The sequence below is a fragment of the Hydra viridissima genome, unplaced genomic scaffold (assembly GCF_058129835.1).
Source record: "Hydra viridissima isolate aposymbiotic clone 2 unplaced genomic scaffold, HvirCarnegie_v1 scaffold_9, whole genome shotgun sequence".
NCBI classification, from domain to species: domain Eukaryota; kingdom Metazoa; phylum Cnidaria; class Hydrozoa; order Anthoathecata; family Hydridae; genus Hydra; species Hydra viridissima.
In genome coordinates, this window is record NW_028324308.1 from 15,911,082 (window position 1) to 15,930,960 (window position 19,879).

General features: G+C 29.1%; 2 protein-coding genes across 4 annotated transcripts; one reads left to right on the forward strand and one right to left on the reverse strand.

Annotated features, from left to right (window-relative positions):
• Positions 1-424: 424 nt before the first annotated feature.
• On the forward strand, positions 425-5,966 carry LOC145185607 (uncharacterized). 2 transcript variants are annotated; one of them, XM_090097128.1, is made up of 5 exons: positions 425-761; positions 1,164-1,788; positions 3,837-3,992; positions 5,226-5,386; positions 5,553-5,966. In XM_090097128.1, the coding sequence occupies exons 1-5, from the start codon at positions 751-753 to the stop codon at positions 5,842-5,844; spliced, it is 1,245 nt and encodes a 414-aa protein (XP_089953254.1). In that variant the 5' UTR covers positions 425-750; the 3' UTR covers positions 5,845-5,966. The 2 variants fall into 2 exon arrangements, with proteins under 2 accessions (XP_089953254.1, XP_089953253.1); XM_090097127.1 differs by having other exon boundaries at positions 455-761; positions 1,164-1,800.
• Positions 5,967-8,164: 2,198 nt separating this feature from the next.
• Positions 8,165-15,083, reverse strand: LOC149884278 (alpha-(1,6)-fucosyltransferase-like). 2 transcript variants are annotated; one of them, XM_090097126.1, is made up of 5 exons: positions 13,761-15,083; positions 13,465-13,641; positions 8,915-9,065; positions 8,610-8,796; positions 8,165-8,487 (listed from the first exon to the last, which is right to left on the reverse strand). In XM_090097126.1, the coding sequence occupies exons 1-5, from the start codon at positions 14,972-14,974 to the stop codon at positions 8,366-8,368; spliced, it is 1,851 nt and encodes a 616-aa protein (XP_089953252.1). In that variant the 5' UTR covers positions 14,975-15,083; the 3' UTR covers positions 8,165-8,365. The 2 variants fall into 2 exon arrangements, 1 of the variants encoding a protein (XP_089953252.1); XR_016455387.1 differs by lacking the exons at positions 8,165-8,487; positions 8,610-8,796; positions 8,915-9,065 and adding an exon at positions 12,762-13,199 and having other exon boundaries at positions 13,260-13,641; positions 13,761-15,073.
• Positions 15,084-19,879: the final 4,796 nt, after the last annotated feature.

Sequence of the window (19,879 nt, forward strand, 5' to 3'; positions counted from 1 at the left end):
ATAACAATAACAATAGATTTTAAGTGTAAATAATCGGAGAATTTTAAAAAAAAAAAAAAAAAAAGGACCGTAGTCTTTAAGCTGCTTTTGATAACGTCGTTGTTACAGAAAAAGCTATTAAAAAGAAAAACGATTTTTATTTTAAAAAATCCAAATTATATGGGATAAATATGGAGATCTTTACCTGTATTTTTACAGCAACAGGTATTTTGGCTCTTAGGGTATCGATGCCCATGAATTGCATTAAAAAAAATCATAGATGTGTTTTTTTAAACTGGAATGTTTACACTTAAGCCCTGGTAAATTAAAAAATAATTCTTATTTTAAATGAAAATGTTTTCTTGTGATTAAAACAAAGTGCGATTAATTTCCTTTCTTTTTTTTTTTTTTTTTTTTTTTACTGAAAAAAAAAACAAAACAAAACAACGTTTGTAATAAATTAGCTTCAGAAGTCAGTTGTTTTTCCGTTTCAAAAAAAGCAAACGGCTAATTTAAATATTGTGGTCTGTAAAATTATAAAACTTGTTCTAATCAGTAAACTAATCATGCTTATTGTGGTCTGTAAGTTTAAAACGTTTAAAGCTTAATAAAAGGTTTTATAAATCTTTGAACGTCAAATCCGCAAATCCACCTTGCTACGTAATTTGGTCAAACCACATTGGTGATAGATTCTATCTATAATTTTCATTAAGGTTTTCACGAACTTAAAAAAAAAATCTACCAAGTTGAAGATGTGAAGAATTTAAAGAAATGGAAATCAAGTAATGTTTATAAGAGTCTTTTATAAATAAATTTATATATAGCCAGTAGATAACCTTAGTTAATTTTCTTATGTTTACTATAATACTGTAAATATCTATATTTTGTTTTTAAGTTAGGTTTTCGGTACAAACATAAACTTCTTTGTTGGTATAAAAATAGGGCTCGTTAAACTACCAATGAATGTTAGGAAATAAAAAGACAATTTATCTAATGTTTCTTACCCCAGATATAATGGGAATTTAAAGAAATTACATCAAGATGCATTTGAAAGTTAAAATTTAGATTTAGTTTTTACAAGTTTAAATGATTAAAATACAAATATGTGCACTAATATTTCTAAAATACTTTTATGTACACTTACTTAAAAATCCAAGTTAAAGTGATTATTTTTGTATGTGTAGGTCAACTTCTGAAAAATATGTGGATCTAACTAAAGCCACCAGACCTTTTGTGGCAACAATGAGCAAACTTCGTTCTGCTCAAACTCTTGGATCTGCCTTGAGCAGGGGAGGAAGTTATTCAAAAGCTTTCACATTGTATGTTAAAACAATTGATTCCTTACTGAGCAGTGATATTGCAAAGAACCTGTCAAAATCACAGATAGAAATACTTACAAGTGCTCTTGCAAGTATACAGTCAGTTGACGATGATTCTAAAAAAGCATTTATTTTGCGAATTGCAATCGATGAGGTATATGATAGCTGCATGACTGGTAATAATGAAGTTCAGTTACAAAGTGATTCAGATATTCAATCAGAGATGTTAAAAATGATTAAAATGGGATCAGACATGATTCGAAGTGGAAACCGCCATGAAGGATTAAAACTATATATTGATTTTCTTAAGAGATTTCAGAAGAGTACAACTTTTAGTGAGCAAATCTCACTAAGTTCTCAAAAAATAATTAATCAAAGGCTTAGTGAAGTGGAGCAGTCTTTTAATTTGGATTTGGAAAGCAGCATTATGAATATACATAGCACTCTAGATATGATATACAGTGAATTACGTCTGCCTGATGTTTATATGGTTAGTTTGCAGGTATTTTTGTAGCGTTTTTATGTTAGGTAATTTGATTTACTCTAAACATTGATATGATGCTCTGGGATTATTATAATAGAGTTCTTTGATAAGGCCTCTTCAACAACCTTTGTATTATGTCAAAAAATTTCATGTCATCACTCTTAATACTATTATATTTAGCTTTCTTAATTAAGTTGATTAATCTTACTCATACATATTATTACATCTATTTAGCATAATGTCCTTCTTTGTACAGATAATATCCTCTTTTGTAAGCATAATTCTCTTTTGTAAGCATATCTTTATTTGTTTGAAAAATATAAATTTTTAAGCTAAAATTTATGTAGTTTAATTTAATTCATTCAAATTTATGTAATGCATTTAAGTTTAATTCATTCAAGTTTATTCAACTCATTCAAATTTATTTATTTCATTCAAATTTATATAATTCATTTAAATTTTTTGAATGCATTCAGTTTTATTTAATTCCTTTAAATCTATTCAATTCATTTAAATTTATCTAATTTATTCAAATTTATCTAATTTATTCAAATTTATTTAATTTATTCAAATTTATTTAGTTCATTCAAAATTTATTTAATTCATTCAATTTTATTTAGTTCATTCAAATTTATTTAATTCATTCAAATTTATTTAATTCATTCAAACTTATATAGGTTGAAATTCATTTAACATCAGTATATTTAAACTCAAGTTCTTTCATACTGTAAGTTCTTTACTATAGTGGCAACCTTTGCTCAACAGTTATTATTATGATTCAGGAAGCAAATAACTATAAACAACCCTTGAAAACTCTTCAGGCTACTTCTTGTAAAGTTTTCTTTGTTAAAAAAAAACTTTAATATATATATATATATATATATATATATATATATATATATATATATATATATATATATATATGTATGTATGTATATATATATAAACATGATTGCAATTTCATGATCACAGTTAGTGATATTGTTTACTACACAAAGAAAGATAAAATAAGAAGAAAAAAAATACTTATAAAATTTACACATTTAAAGAAGGAATATTTAAAGCAAACTTATAAATATGGATAATAACATTTATGGACTTTAAAGGTCTATAGAGAATTAACTTTGTAGTTGGGATGATTTAAAATTGCTGCTTTTTTTTCAATGAAACAAAGTTACAGCATATTATGTTAACATTTTAAACCTTAAAGCATATTATGTTAACATTTTATTCCATTTGCAATGTGTTTAAAACCAGTAACATTTGCTTTACCTTTTTTTTTTTTTTTTGATTTGCGTTGATATTCATGAGGATTTGATGTTTTAAAATGATTTGAAACTTCAATACTAGCATAACTGAATCAGAAAGTTTGCGCAATAAATCTCCCATAAATAAAATAGTTATGAACATTTAAGGAACAGGAGCAAAACTGAAAATAAAGTTTTTTGAGTGAAATGAACAAAAGCACTAAAACACAAAAGCATCAAAAAAAAAAAAAAAAAGAAGATTTTAATTTTAAAGTGAGATTAACTGGTTACCAGTACCTATCAACGCAATCATGCTCCATGGTAAGAAACCTGGGGCAACATATCATTATAAATAAAACAATGGAAAGTGGAAATTGTAAAGTTTATAATGGTTGCCATTAAAGAAAATATCACTGGCTACTCTATCAAATGCATCTAGTATTCCAAAAATATTTGCTCCAATATTATTAGGTTAGCTTTTTTTTTCCTTTGTTATTTGAAATAATCAAAATGAAATGTTAATTTTATAAAACTCTTAGATTTATGCTCAAGCACAAATTTGAATTCAGAAAAAATTTTTAAAAATAATCAAGAGCAAAAAACAAAGCTTTTTTTTCTAATTTAAAAGGTTGATTGGTGTTATTATTCTTCCGCCCCCCCCCCCCCCGCCCCACTTATTTTAACTTAAAAACTAGTTAATTTAGTTTTTATATATTTTTTGATTGTTTATGTTTTCATTAAATCTTTTTATTAAAATTTAAAGTTTCTGTATGTTAAAGTTTGTTTTTTGTTCTTTTTAAATTTTAGGAAACCTTTTGTTCTGAATTGGATGAATTAATTTTGAAGAGTGAAAGCTTAATAGAATTTAAAGATGGTATGTATTCTGCTTTTCATTATAACTTGGACACAATGACAGATGCAGTGATGCGAGGAGAAAGTCAATGCACCGTACAACAAATAAGTGTAATTGAATATTTGATTTTAAAAAAAAAAAATTTTTTTCCTTGAATTTCACTTTCATCAGTAATCTCTGATTTCTTCAGCTTTTTTTTAATCAAAACTTTTTGAATAAACTTTTAATTTTGTTTTAGATAAACCTTTTGCTGCAAAAAAAACATCTGTTTAGAAATAATTATACTCAATATTAGGTTTCAAAATTCTGTTTGGTTCTGGTTTCTGCTCTTTGTTTGGGTTTTAATTCTGTTTCTTATATCTCAAGAAATAATATTTAAATTTTGTTTGGTAGATGAAAGCAAACGTCTCTAATTACATTCACTTCAATAAAACAGGCCACAAATGTTTATAAGATCTAATCTTGTTTCTCTTCTTTTTTTTCTCAGATCTTTTATTTAAATTTATCATGAGCTTTTCTACAAATTCTAAAAAAATATGGCAAAAGGTGCAGTTTTATTGGCACCTCAAGAAAATATACAATTTTGAATCGCTCTATTTTATCTGCTACCATAGTTAAAAATTTCCCATGAATTCTAATCAATTAAAAATGTTGTTATCTTTTAAATTTTCTCATCAAGTTTAGTGCTTAGTTTTTATTTACTAGATTTTTAAAAAAAAATTCAAAAAATAAAGTTATTGGCACCTGATGATTGGCACTATATTATAGTTATTAGTATGCTTTTGCAAGTTTTTATGAAAAAAATAACAAAAAAAAAAATAAATAAATAAAAGCAACATTTTTTAAATTAACATAACAATAAAAAAGATATCTATTTAAAATTTTCTATATAATAGATTACATTCATCAACCAACTTTTCATGTTTCAAGTTGTGTTTTTTTATGGTAAAATCTCTCCCAAAAGTAATACACAACACTACTTAATGATAAAATTTTGAATGCCAATCGATATCCCTAATAATAACTATTTATATAAATTGTAGCTAAAGATTGAATTCAATAATATTTTAAATGAATTAAATGAAAAAAGGTTTTGTTTTGTTTTCATATTTTCAAAAAGTAATTAAGTTGTTAAATAAAATGCCATCAATTTGTTTACTGGTTTTGAAACTTAAAGTACTGGAAAAGATTTTCTCCAAAAAAAAGACCTCAGCAACCAGCTGCTCAGTTATTTAATTAAAAAACTTATTTAAAAAGTTGTAAAAATCTGCAACTTACAACAAATTCTTGAAGTTTTCCTTTTATTAAACCGTTCCTTTTTTTAAGAGTTTTATTCTTTTCAGAACGATTATCTAAAATTTAGTGGTACTGTGTCTCGCTACAATTATGGCGGCTTTGCCAGTATGCGAATTATCCCTTCAAATAAACAGAACTTAACTGACAGCTTATCAGGTCTCAAAGGAATACTTCTCGAAGTTAAAAATTTAGAAAGAGTTAACAAAAGGTAAAATCTCTTGCACTTTTAAATTTTTAAGTTGTGAAGTGTTCATTTAGTATTGTAATATCTGGTTTATCAAATGTAATAAAATTATATAGTTTTTGTATGTATTTATATAGTTTTTGTAATATCTGGTTTATTAAATGTAATAAAAGTTGTTTTGATATTTTAGATATAAGTTCCAGTTGGCAAATCAAGACCGTTTCAAAGCTTTTAACTGGCAATCCAAGTTCTATGCAGAATCAAGCGATGATTTTAAATATGTATACATGGACAAATCTTCTTTTTGGCCAAGTATGTTTGGCCATGTTCTTTCTAGTCCAGGTAAAGTTGATATGAGTAAAGTAGATTTTCTAGGTATTATGATCAGCCACATAACTGAAGATGGAAAGGAAGATGTTGAGTTTGTAGAAGGACCTTTTGGCATTGCAGTGAGATCTGTAAAGATTATTCGTGAGGTTTAAGCGATGTTTTTTGAAATATCTTTTGGGGATTCTTAGCTGTTTAATAGACTGTTATCTTGCTGTATGCAATTTGTAATATATTAATTTTCCTTTTAAGTACAGGGAAGAAGTCGAAAGAAAAAGGGAATTGTACCTCTTATTATAAATAAATTTTTGCTTAACGCTCAAGTTTTGCATTATTTAAAATAATAATCTTAAAGATGTTCTTTTATTTGTAAAACCATTAAATTTATTAGAAATTAATTTTAATTTTATAAAAAATTTCCTCTTTATAATAGAATTCTTAAAAAAAAAAGAAAAAGTTAAATAAGGTAAAAATTATAGAAATTCTCTGATTTAAATATTTTTTTAAGAAAATTTGATGGAAAAACGTGGAAATATATTATTTCTATTTCTTTTATTAGAGCAAGATCTTTCTCATTTACATAACAATATTACAAGTTCTTTTTTTCAAATACTTGTTTAATATATATTTTTTTATTAAGAATATTTTCTGTTTTCTGCATGAGTATTCTTTTTTTATATCTTCGATCATATTGCGAGTGGCTTAATTGTATATAAAGTTAATTGTATGTAAATAAATGTATATAAAAGAAAAGGAAAAGTTTTTTTTTCCTCGATAAAAAACAAACAAAAACAGTTTCCAGTGTTATTTATATTTAACATCAAATCTTCATCTCATCAAATTTTCATCTCTCTGGATTTATAGTTTTGTACAAAAAAATGTGCAATAGTGAATAAAGTGCAAGTATTTCTTAGCAGCTTTTAATTTAAATTTTTTTTTTCTTATCTCAAGTTTAGTGGAAATTTGCACACTCATAAGAGGGAGCTGTTCAAATAATTAGCGATGTCAACGCTATCCTTTCAAAGTTAAAACAATATAAATCATCATTTTTAAAAACCTACTACGTTGATTATAATCTAACTTTGCAATCTACGAGATCTATTAAAAAATCCTCAAAAAATTTCTTTTTAAGCGCCTGAATAATTTATTCAATAAAGTATTTTTATATGAATTTGTCAAACATGACACATGGTAAATATATCCAAATCCGTATAGTAAGAAACAACCCATTACTTTATGTCACTATGGTTAGTAAGAAACACTATGGTTAGTAAGAAACAACCATTACTTTATGTCACTATGGTTCTCTCTACTTTAAGTTTTTTTATATTTCTAATAACATTAAAATTAATTAAAAAATTTTTTTGCCTATTTTTAAAACTCAATATTTTTAGTTTTAACTTAAAATGGCTTGTTAACCATGAATTTCGACTTATGTATATAAAACGCCCATATCTTTACGTATATAAGGACAAATTGAAAATGTATTTGTTAAATGGCTTAAAATAAAATCAACTGGTCTGCAAAATTCGATTTAATTACTTCAATTTAAATCAAATTTTGGATAATTTAAATCAAATTTTGGTAATTAAAGAAATGGGTTTCGCAAACATTGAGGTATGGTGTTTTTTACATTGTTTTTGTAGTATTAAAGATTTTCGGTGACTCTAAATTATTTTTTTGCCAGAAAATTTTTCTCAATGATGTGTGTGTGTGTGTGTGTGTGTGTGTGTGTGTGTGTGTGTGTGTGTGTGTGTGTGTGTGTGTGTGTGTGTGTGTGTGTGTGTGTGTGTGTGTCTATATATCTATATAGGTTTATGACTTTTTAACTTATTGTGAAGTGATTTCCTGAGTCATAATTCGATGAACTTTTGCTTAAAGATAATGAAAACAGTTTTACTATGCAAAAGTATAACAAAACCAAAACTGCAACCAAATTTGTAACATCTTCAAAGTAGTCAACCAGAAAAAAAAAAACCATTTGTCAAAAGTTGTCTCAAAATGGGATTGAGGTTCAGACTTCACAATCGGGTACATTCAGATCCACCACTAAAGAAGCTGTTAAACTTAAAGAAGAAATGAAGAGAACATTACATTTGGTCACTTAATTTTGATGGTAAACGTCACCAAGAATATCAAGTGTTTGTGTTGAAGAATGAACAAAGAGAACTTAAGTTACAAGCACTAGAATTACCAGAAGAAAAAGTAGATGCTGTTTTCAAAGGCATAACTGCCGTTCTCGATGAATACAATTTATGGAAAAGGTGATTGTAGCGGACACTAAGAATGTGAACACTGGAAGAAAGAGTGAGATCGTAACTCAGTTACTAAGAATTTCTTTCCAAAAGAATCGGAAAGAACCATAATTCATTTGATGTCAATGCCCAATATGTTTAATAGTTCACCTAATTAGTTTTTAGATTCCCTAACTCTCAATAGACTTTTGTAGTCCTTTCTTTAAAAATAATTACCATATTGAACAATTTCAAGGTCTTAAGAATTAAAATATACTTTCGTTTTATATTTCATACATTTAAATATATATATATATATTTATCCTAAATTTCAATATTATTTTTTTGTTGCAAAACAAAACTTTAAAACGTTTATTTTTAGCGCAACATATGTATAAAAAAACAGAACTAAAAAACAGAACCAGATGTTGAAGCAGCTCAATTAATCAGAGTAGTCAGGAAAATCTTCCACACTTTGAATATCTTCAACTTTGTAAGAAAAAAATAAACCACTCTCTTGAGTTATAATGTTTCTACCCAAACTTTTTCCGTCCCAATGGTTACCTAAATAAACAATATAAAATCGTTGTCATGGTTTACCTAGTTTATCTAAGGATTTCTAGAGAATTATTGCCGCATGTTTATAAACTCCTGGGCTTCTTAGAGAAAAAATAGAGACTGAATACCTGCTATTTTAATGGTATCCCCTACTTCTAATTTTAACTCTTTACTCGATGTCTTTTTGTTCGGCCAAAGAACTCTCATTACATGTTGGTTTTGACCTCCAAAATAATAAATATCATCTAATGATCTAAAGCGTTGGCTTGCGTCCGTGTGCTTGTAACTCATAATTTCGTATGCCAAACGACACACCTGCATGGTGAAAAGTTCTCGACATGTAAATTTTTAAAATCTAGTTATGATTGTAAAGACTTTAATAAAATAACAACTTTAAAAAACCGTAAGAAGCAACCTTTCAACATCTAAATACCTGCGAAGAAAATGTGCAGACCAGAAAGTCACAATCCGAGAGGAGCTCGACATCTGAAATAATTCCGTGAATTGAATTCGTTGAAAAACGATCATTGACACCTGCCGAATTTGATGCTGTCTCGTCATGAAGAAATAAGTAATTTGGATATCTAAAACAAAAAGTTTTCTTTTTCTTTCGGCATTTTGTATACACGATTGGTTTCTAATTTTATTTGATTGCTTAAACTAAAACAGTGTGACATTTTAACTCAATTATAACACGATTATATGATGAATATTGCCCCGTTTGAAATTGACAATATCGTAAAATATTGGCAATAATTTCATATGATGACGATCAAATATGTACATCAAAATTTTACTGAGTATAAATGAAATAAACGATAGCACTGAGCTTCTAGAAAATAGAACTCTAAGAGATGTTTAGTCCAACACTATAGTATTGTCAGAAATACACTTCGTGTAATAAATAACTTTTCAAAAAGACTAGGATTGTCCTTGATAACTCTACTGCATCTCAGAAACCCTTGTAGAAACAACCCAGCACGCACACGACGTTAAAATAATGTTGAAACAACGTTAAAGCCCTATAATCTACGATATACCGACATTGAAATAACGTCGTGTGCTGGGAATATCGAGAGCAATCAAGAAAGCTTTAGGTATAATTGGTTAAATAAAGTAGTTGACAACTTTTTTTGGTTTAAAGAATGATTTCCTCAACTACCGGTGTCAGACTTGCCTGCACCAGCATAATTGCTGAACTATTTTTCAGCGTAACCTTTAGTTCAATGGTGGGTGACTTTGGGCTTTTATATTTCTTTTGAAGGTATTTTTTTAAATATTTTTCCATGACTAAAAATTTTTTGGGGTGTTTCTGAGCTTGAAAGAAGTTTTATTGATGACGTAAGTTTTTAACTTTATGTTCAGGACTTATAAAAGGAAATATAATCGAAATGCCATTCCATTTCAAAAAAACTATTCTTAAGGTGGTACGCCCCCATTAAATCTAACTTTTAATCTATATTGGTTCAAAGCTTGTTATCAATTTTTTATATATGGAAACTCTATTAAAACTTTTTAAAAGAAAAATGAAGTTTGCATTTTTTGAATTTGAGTCAGCATAATTTGTCCAAAATCTTACCTTTACTAAAACAAGGATATCTTGAGTAAAATTTGCACTAAACACACCATATTTTGCTAAATGGTAGCAAAAGAGTTGCTCCAAGGCACAAACTAAAATATTTTTCAAATGTTGGGTAAATTAAAAATGGCAGCATTAAACGTACAGATATTGTTTTATTGCCTGTATTGGTCTGACAAACCACATTCAAACCTACTTATTTATTCTTTAAATCTTGTAATTCTAGTTCCAACCAGGGCTGTGGAGTCGGTAAGCTGCTGTTCCGACTCCGACTCCCGACTCCGACTCCTTCATAAGTAACCAATTTGTAACAACAAATAGTTGTTTGTTTTATTACAGTTATTTGTTTGTAACAACAAATAACTGTAGTAAAATGTTAACATTGGCTATTTCATCACTATGATACAAATAATCCAACCACTTAGTGCCTTAAACAATATTTATAAGAAAACAATTTCTGAATAAACAACTTTTCTGAACTCTTGTTATGCAATAAACTCTTATGCAGTCGCTTATAACATTATGAATTTGTCAAAATCATGTTTGAAATATTGTCAGTTGGACAGAAAGAACTTGTTCTTCTTTAAATTCATATTCTTTAAGAATCTTTTCTACTAAGACCTGGAGAATTTCGCTGGTGTGATTAGCTTTGGTGTCTTTTACTGCCAAAGTCTTGTTAACTGGTTCATTTTTTTCAAAAAAGAATTAAACATTGATTGCAAAATAGTTCACTCTGTTAAGAAACACAAAGCATCACTAATTTTCTAATACTCTCTCTACAGAGAAACAAAGTTATTTGAATACTTACAGTCTTTCTGTTTGTGGAGCAACTCTTTCGTGCTTGGTGGTGGCAAGCCTAGCTTTCTACTAAGAATATGTAGCACAGTGCCAGACAATTTAAGTCGGGAGTTAGGGGATCATGAAGTTATATAGTTTAAGGGAAGGTAGAGGAGAGTGCAAAGGAGGTGATATATGATTCTCAGTGATAAGCAGCAAAATACCCTATTGCTTATCACTGTTTTAAAGGCCTAAAAATAACATGTCAAACTCCTTGTCCTCCAGTTGTTGCAAACTACAATTCCCATTATGTCTGGATATCCTACAGCTTTCAGAGCATCCTGGGACTTGTAGTTTTGTAACATCTATAAAATCCTTATGAAAATTATGAAACTTTGAAAGATTTTTTTTAAACCGGAGTCGGAGTCGGAGTCGGTACAATTTTTCCGACTCCGACTCCAGCCAAAATGAGCTCCGACTCCGACTCCGACTCCACAGCCCTCATAGATATATTTGTAAACATTCTGTGAAAGTTTGAAGAGAAAAGCTTTAACAAAACTAAAGATATTTACGTTTTCGTAAGTAAAACATATTAAAATTTAAAAGACTTAAAAATCACCTTAAAGAAAAAAAAGTCTTTTTTTTTTTTAATTTTTAAAGAGGGTGTACCACCTTAAAAAACAGGTACTTAACAAGGAGTCGTTAGAAGAAAAAAAAAAAAAGAAAAATTTAATATAGCAGCAACTGATTGAACCCCTTTTAATTAAAAATAATTATAATTTATTTTGATCAAACCTCCATCCTTTTTAGTTCTAAGGATCAGGTTCTCAACTTATTGTACATATTTGTTGCGCATATTTCTCTAATTGCTGCGCAGTAGGGTGACGTAAGATAAGGTTAATCTAAAATTTTAGAAAATCAAAAGCCGCAGTTGCTTTTCATGTTCTACACAATTTTACACAAATATCCTGTTAAATACAAAATTGCATTTTGTTTTATTCGTGTGAAATGTTATATGCAGTTTTTCAAACGTTGAGTTATTATTATATTATTTGACGGTTTAAATTATATTTACAAGTGAATTCTTGTTTTGACACGCAGTTAATAGTTTTCAGTAGAACAAATCTAACAAACATTTTTCAATCCTTTGCTTCAGGTTTACCTGTTCAGAATAGCAACCTATCTTTCATTATAAGCTTTCTATGTTATCTGATTACCAAAAGTTTTTTTATGTTAAATTCTTATATGAGGACTATACAAAATTTTTCCCGCGCAATTATTGGTAAGCTAACCAGTTAAATTAAGTGTTCGCATGAATCGTTAGCTAAGTAATACCGTTCTCGAACAGATTCGGTTTCTTCTGTAAGTCCTTTTTCCTGTAAGTGTAAGAATAGATAAATCTCCTTCTAATTCAAGCCCTCTAATTTACTACCATTAGAGACAATAACAGCAGAAAGAGCTTCTACGAAATCTATAATGACTCAGGAATCGGAAATGTTAACAATATCTCAATGAATGAAAACTTAACATCTACATCTACTGAGGACAGCCTAAGGATAGTATCACAACCATAGGAGGCAATTAATATGTGTTTACTCGTGCTTTTTGTGAAAATTTTATTAGAATAAGATTACCATATAGAATGAGAATTGCCATTAGAATAAGATTACCATATAGAATGAGAATTGCCATTAGAATAAGATTACCATATACCAATATAGGTACCATCTTCATAATCCTATTCTATTAGAAATTTTACTATTGTTGCTAATTTTTTTTTTTTTGGTGTTATTATTTACTATTGTTGCTATTATTTACTATTATCATACATTGACAATTAGGAATAGGTATTGGTATATAAATAACAAAATATCTGATTGGTGCTTAATTTCAAACGATTTTTCAGGCGCAATTAAAATGTCTATTTTCTGAAACTTATTCTTCGTACCGTCTCAAAAATCATTGATCAAACCTGTTTGTTAAATATTTTGTAAAACCCACAGGCCAGAAATCATCGCCAGAAGCAAGAATACAAGCTTTTGCGTTCGTGTACACACACAAGGATATTTTCAATAGCTCATGGGAACCAAATCGAAAAGTTCGTGTACACACACAAGGATATTTTCAATAGCTCATGGGAACCAAATTGGTTGACATACAAATTCAAAATTTTTCGTTAAATATTCGAAGGGGCCGAAGCAAGCTAACAACAATAAGTCGCGAGGCAGCAATTTAAAGCAGCTGGCATTAATTTTTTTTATAGATTTTCTTAACCGTTGTTAAAAATTTTTAACTGAAAGTATATGTATAGTTTTTCATTATTAAAAAAATTAAAATCGCTATATGCAAACTGTGAATATTACTATATATATATATATATATATATATATATATATATATATATATATATATATATATATACATATAGTAATATTCACATATGGGTGGTTTCTGTTCTTGGGGGGGGGGGGGGGGTGCTGCCAATTTAACAGTAGTAAAATTGCGACGACATCGCCTACCTTTATCTCTAACTTTTCCAGTTTTATTTTAAAACTCAGTGGCAAATTCTATGCTGTTTAAGCATAATTAAATTTGAAAACTATTTAGAAAAACTATACATAACAAACCTCTCGCTGGCTTCTTTTAAAATTGTGGTGTCATCAGATGCAATAAACACTCTTCTTTGATTGAATGAACCAGACAATTCAAGTTTTTTATAGTATAGATCGACCCAATACATGTATTCATCTATTCCATGATACGAAGCCTCTGAGTTGATCTTGTCCGTTCGACGAACATGGATGCTAAAGCAAACAAAATAATCTTTAATTTTTTTTCACTAAACATGATTACCTATTACTAAAGTTAGATAATTCCATTGCCACACTAAAATTAGATTTTACAACAGTCTGGCCTCACTCACCCCACAATCGGTCTTTTGAACTTTAATTGTTCTTTCTTTCTATTAATTTCGTCACTAAGAAACGGTTTGTGTCGAAATAAAAATTTGCAAATTTGCCCAATCCACCAAATAAAAGGGCGTGAGTGAAAGGCTGCCAGTTCATCGCTTATATCTTTGGGTACAGCCATCGGCATTTGCTTTGGTCTTGGGGAAATAAACTCTGCATAAGGCAACGTAACAACCTTTTTATTTATGTTTTCGTAACTCCATTCAGCAGTGTCTTCCGTTGGTGATACTGTGCAGTTTGTTAACTCTTTATACAATGAATTCCATTGTGTTTCTTTACCTACAATTGGATCAGGTACTATTAAAGTGCGTTTTGTAGCATATGCAACTATCATACCGTACATCAAGTGGTGCATTTGGCAGCCGTAACCACAAGGCTTATTCAAATATAGTACAACTTTTTTTGCCGAACTGCAGTCTGAGGGGTTTTGTAGTTTATAAATGCGCCGTTGAATTTTTTCAGATAAATCAATTGCTAGTTGGTCTTTGATTTCTTTGATTCCATCCATTGCAATTAATTCTTCAAAGTCTCTTTCCGTTATTTGATGCAATTCACGATAGTCATCGGTTATTTTATCCAAAAAACCGGTAGAGATTTTTTGGCGTGAAAGAGCACGTGTTATTGCTTTCAAGTTGCCTCTCCATAAAAACCACATTTCCTGTAACTGATTGGATATTCTTCTACTTAAGACCTCATACTTTAAACTTCGTGAAGAAGACGAAGTGCTTTCCATAATTTTTGAGAGTTGATGTTTCATATTGGAGACTTTAAGTCTTAGACCGTTAGCAAACGCTAGTAGTTCTTCTTCATCGTGAAACTCATTTGTAATCGTGTTTTCAGAAAGGCTTAAGTTTTCTTTTGGTTTAAAATTTTTCGCCAGTTTCCGGACTTTTTTTTCTTCCTCGAGAAACCTCTTTTCTATGTCTCCGTAACTTTTTTGCATTTCTCTACGTAACTCAATATTTTCGATTCGCAGCTGCTCCGAAATCTTCAACAACCTCAAATATTGCGGATGTGTTTCGATCGAGCCATCGTTAAGTAACGATAACATGGTTGGAAATAAAAAAATATGATACAAAATAAAAGCTATTCCGAATGCAAGGCACCCTCGTTTTGTAATGAAACGGACGATTCTCGCTATTACATATCGAAATATCATCCACAACATTATAACAAACTTTTTTAAAGTTTGCTAAAACTTTTAAACTCTAGTAATTTTAAGCATTGCTATTAAAAGCGTTCCAAATGCCATAAATCCGTTTATAATAAATATTTTATTAACGTAACAAGCTATTGAATTTGCTGTCGGATGTAGATCATAACATGGGTTTCAAAGTACATCTTGAAACTTACATAATTAAAGTTATTTTGTATATGTGTGTCTTTATTAAATAGCTTGGAATTAAGTAATATTTACAATTTTTTCATTAAAATTTTTTTGTTTAAAAGTTGTCCTTAAGAAAATAGTTTGCGTAGTTTTAAAAAGATAGTAAAACCTCCTGGGCTAAAATTGTTAAATTATGAAAACGATAATTAACCTAAGTAAGAACTTCATACTGTAAAGTTTACGCTGCACCAAACTAATAGTGCCCTCCAGTTAATAGCTTCCTGCAGCTTATAATAGCCATTATTGTAATAAATTCAATGGCAGAAAAAAAAAAAAAAAAATGCAATTTTAAAATATTTATATGTATAATTTTAAAAGCAGCTTTTAACAGCTATGAACAATTGAGTTTAGTTATTTACAATGGAATATAAACTGATTTACATGCTCTTTTCATTCACAAGATTAAAGTTAAGAAATTACCAAATGACAAAGTGATTTTTATCTGTCATCTTTATCTTTATGATCTAACGTTTATGAATTAATTGATCTCTTAAAAGATTTTTTTATTTAGAAAAGATATGGTTATATCTTATTATGAATGGTCCTCAACAAAGAACCAATACTTGCTGTGAACGTAATCTGGTAAAAGATTTTTACTTTCATTCAATACTTATTAGTTTTCTGTATTCAACAATCTGAAATATAAGCTACCATTCAGCTTCACTAAGTGTTAGCACATTATTGAAGTCTGTTGCTAACCTAACAGCATGGTCAACAGTGACTGGTGACTTTTATGCTTGCAATTTTTTGTTTGGCATTGATAGACACTATAGAAACCCTATGTAACTGATTTATAAAGAAGAAAATATGGATCAGCTTTAAAGGCAGTGAATAGATTCATCTTTGAGTGACAAAATCTGACAAGCCTTTTCCTGAAAGTGTGCAACTAATTTTGAATCAACTCTTCTGAGATCAGTTTTTATTGGTGATGTATCAGTGCAGAAATCATGGCCTCTTTCTCACTATTAGGAATAAAGTTAGAAAATAATGCAAATCTAATGAAATATTTGCTCAAATACCACATAAATCCTCTCATTTTCTGAATTTCAAAATTTGCTGCCTGTTTTTTAGCAGCACCATAAGACTCCAGAGTTTGGAGTAGACAAAGTTCATTGTATGGAACATCAGAACTGTTGGAGATTTAAGTTAGACTTTCAGATAAATGGTAATCATGAAAAGGCAGGTACAATGAAGATCCTGTAGTTTGTTTGCTGTAAGTTTTGGTTGTCTACATAATAAAAGACTTTATGAGAGTATATTCCTTTTGCCATCCATCTGAGACAACGGTAAGCTCTTGGAGGGCTGAAACACATTGCATTTTCACCCAGTGTGATACCTGTCAGTCAGATGAGCTCCAGGTAATACTTTTGTTGTTGAATGTTTTTGGAGAGTTCTGAAATATCTTTGTTAATTTGATTTACTCATACACATTCAGCAGCTGTATGTTCATATTTGATTTAAATGTCAGGAGCCTCAATTGTATTGTGTTGGGTAGTATCAAGAACTATGTTCTTTGAATCTACTGAATATTCCCATCTGTGGTCCTGAAGACTGGTAAAACTGATCAAATAATTTCAAGGGCATAATGCCATTCTTTTAATGCTTCAACAACCGAATATCATATAAGCTCACCATTACTTACAGAAAGTTTAGAAATTCAGTTTTTTAACATTTAATTCATTGGTTGTATTTGGCACAAAAAGTTCTCTTAACATTTTTGGCTATTAATTTCTAATTGTTTTGCATGCTTTGTATATTAAACTTGCAGATAGTGTCTTATGTTTGATGTCAATTCCAACAGCTTTGAGGATTGACGGAACAATGTGCATAGCCTGTAATGTTTTTTTTAATCAAGACTAGCAATAAATAATGATTTATCAATAACAATATATGATTTTGGTATTAACATTTTGTTTGCTTAGTAATGAGTTTGAATAGTTTTTTTCTGATATTGTCTGACTGAAATGGTCTTTCTAGTCTTTAACTGGTTATACTTACTAATTATTAGCTCTTCACCATCAGTTTCTTTATATTCTGGATGAACAATTTTTTTCAATGAATGCAACCTTCAATCCTTTGTGCCTTTTATCATTTTCTTTTTTTCTCTTTGGTCTCTTAGAAAATTTATAACTTGTTGAATTTTTATAGTCTGTTGTAATCTGATTTGGCCACATCAAATAGCTTGTTAAATTTGTTTACCAAATCAATTTTCAGTTTTAACTTCAGTTCTGCAAGACTTGTTCTTTCCCATTTTAATGTAAGTTTTAAAATACCTTTAGTTTAACAAAAGCACTCCTTTTTTTGTGTTGGCGGAAAATTGACAATAAATTGAATTTGTAAAACTTCATCATTTGTATTTAAACAGTTTTGTAAAAGTTCCATTTTGTTTGTCTTTGAGTGATAAGAAAAGGTGACATTGACCAACTGTGACAAGCAGTCATACAACTTAGTTTATCTAGAACTGGTCAGTTTATGTCACATCTTGTTTTGATAACTTTCTGCTTCAGCATTTTGATTCAATTATTGTTATTTTGTTATTTTACTAAAAATGTAAATTAAATACAATATCGTATGTACATACATACATACATACATACATACATACATACATACATACATACATACATACATACATACATACATACATACATACATACATACATACATACATACATACATACATACATACTATAACTATTGTAACTATGATTTCATGGTGCTTATATATTTGTAAATTGCACACACTATTGTTTTTAGTACAAATAAATCTTGGTATTTGGGTTCAAATCCCAGGGGTAGTTAATAAAACACTCAATTACCTGATTATTTTTCTATATAGTACTTTTTTAAATTTCATATTATTTTGTAGCAATAAAGTATAATTTGGTCATCTGGTACAGAAACTGTAGAGCTATTATAGCTTCTTAGGATTTTTAAAACATGAGAATTTGTAGCTTTAAATAAAATAAGACTTTTTTAGTTCTTAGCGGTATTTTTAGACCCCTCCCCAACCCGAAAAGTTTACTTTGGGCCCCTCGCTATAAAGCACTAAAATGTTTCAATAAAACTTTACTAATTTATTTCATATGATTTATGTTAAGCCTTAAATTTAGTAAACTTATAAAGACTACTTTAACCAATATATGTAAAACATTTGTCGTAGGTCCACAGGTGGTTTGTTTTTCCTATTCTAATTCACTGTTTCCTACCACCTTCCCCTACCTCCTCTCTTCACCTGCTCCTCAATTCCCTACTTCCCAAGGATATGCTTCGCCCCAGTTCTTCCTCTCTTTTCATCTGAATAGAGAACATAATTAGGGCTCGCATCTTCTCCCCAGTTAGTTTGCGTTGAACTTATTGGAATTGTTAAAATTTTAATTGTTAATAGAATTAAATATTTTCTTTTACACAATATGTAAAAATCTAACAAAAGAAAAGTCGATTTAAATAAAAATGTACATCTCAGATGCTCCATCTTAGAATTTTCGTTCGTAGTTCTGACTTGTTAAGTTGTCTGAATCATCTTGTTTGATACTCCAGTAGTAATTACTACTGGAGTATCAGACAAGATGAGCAAGCACATAGTCAGACTAATCTGCCTATGCGTTTGTTCCATTGTCCTTTGCCTCGGCGTTCTCTATTGTCTTAAGGTGGTACCAGGGTAAAGGCAACTTTTTAACAAAAAATTGAAAACTATTAATAGAATTTAGCTCTTTTCTATTAATGAACAAAAAAAATATAAAGCAGTACAAAAATAAAAAACCTTTTTTAGTGATGACGTCATTAAATATGCGCATAATTAGTGCTATTTTACCCCCAAAACTGCCTTTTCTTTCATCTAACATAATTAACTCAGTGTCAAAACTGTTTGAATATTTGAACATGAATTCTTTAATGTATTTAGAATGTTGTCTATTAAACAGAATTTTTTAAAACATTTTTAATTTTACCAGGTTGACATTCGAACTTTTAGATATAAAAATTAAGGACAGTTTGGGACCAAAGCATGATAAAAATGAGTTTTAAAAAAATAATAAAAAAATTTTGATTCATAGACAACATTCCTAATATGTTCATCTTTAAACCTGCAAAATTTCAGCCCATTATCTATTTTCTATGAAAAATTAATTTTTCTGAAAAATTGAGATTTAGCGAGAGAAAAAAAAGTTGCAGTAAAGCTAAAACAAGTTTTAAAAAGTAATATATTGTAATTATATGGTAACACAAACTATTTAATAATGGCCATAACCGTATGTCTCTTCCTCTTCAATTTTATTTTTATCATTATACCCTTTTCTTATGGCTCTGAGCTTTTTACGTCTTTTTTTAACACAGTCTTCTGTAATATGGTCCGATTGTTTAACGCGATGAATATCTTTATTTTGACTACCCTCAGTAGTACAAAAACCACAATTTACACCTAGTTTAATAAACACAGGAAGTAGTCCTGTAGCACTATCATTATAGTTAACATCAGAAGCTACAGAACTTTTTAAAGTACTATTCCCAACATAAACTTGTTTCGGGCATTTTTTCCAAGTAATATTATTAAGAGACTCGTTAACGCTTTGAGTTTCACCATGTATACACTTTTTCAAAAGTTCATCGCAACCAAGATCTTTAAAAGAAAATACTGGTTTAACTATTTCAGAGACAGCTGTGTCAATACTGATATTATCTTTGTAG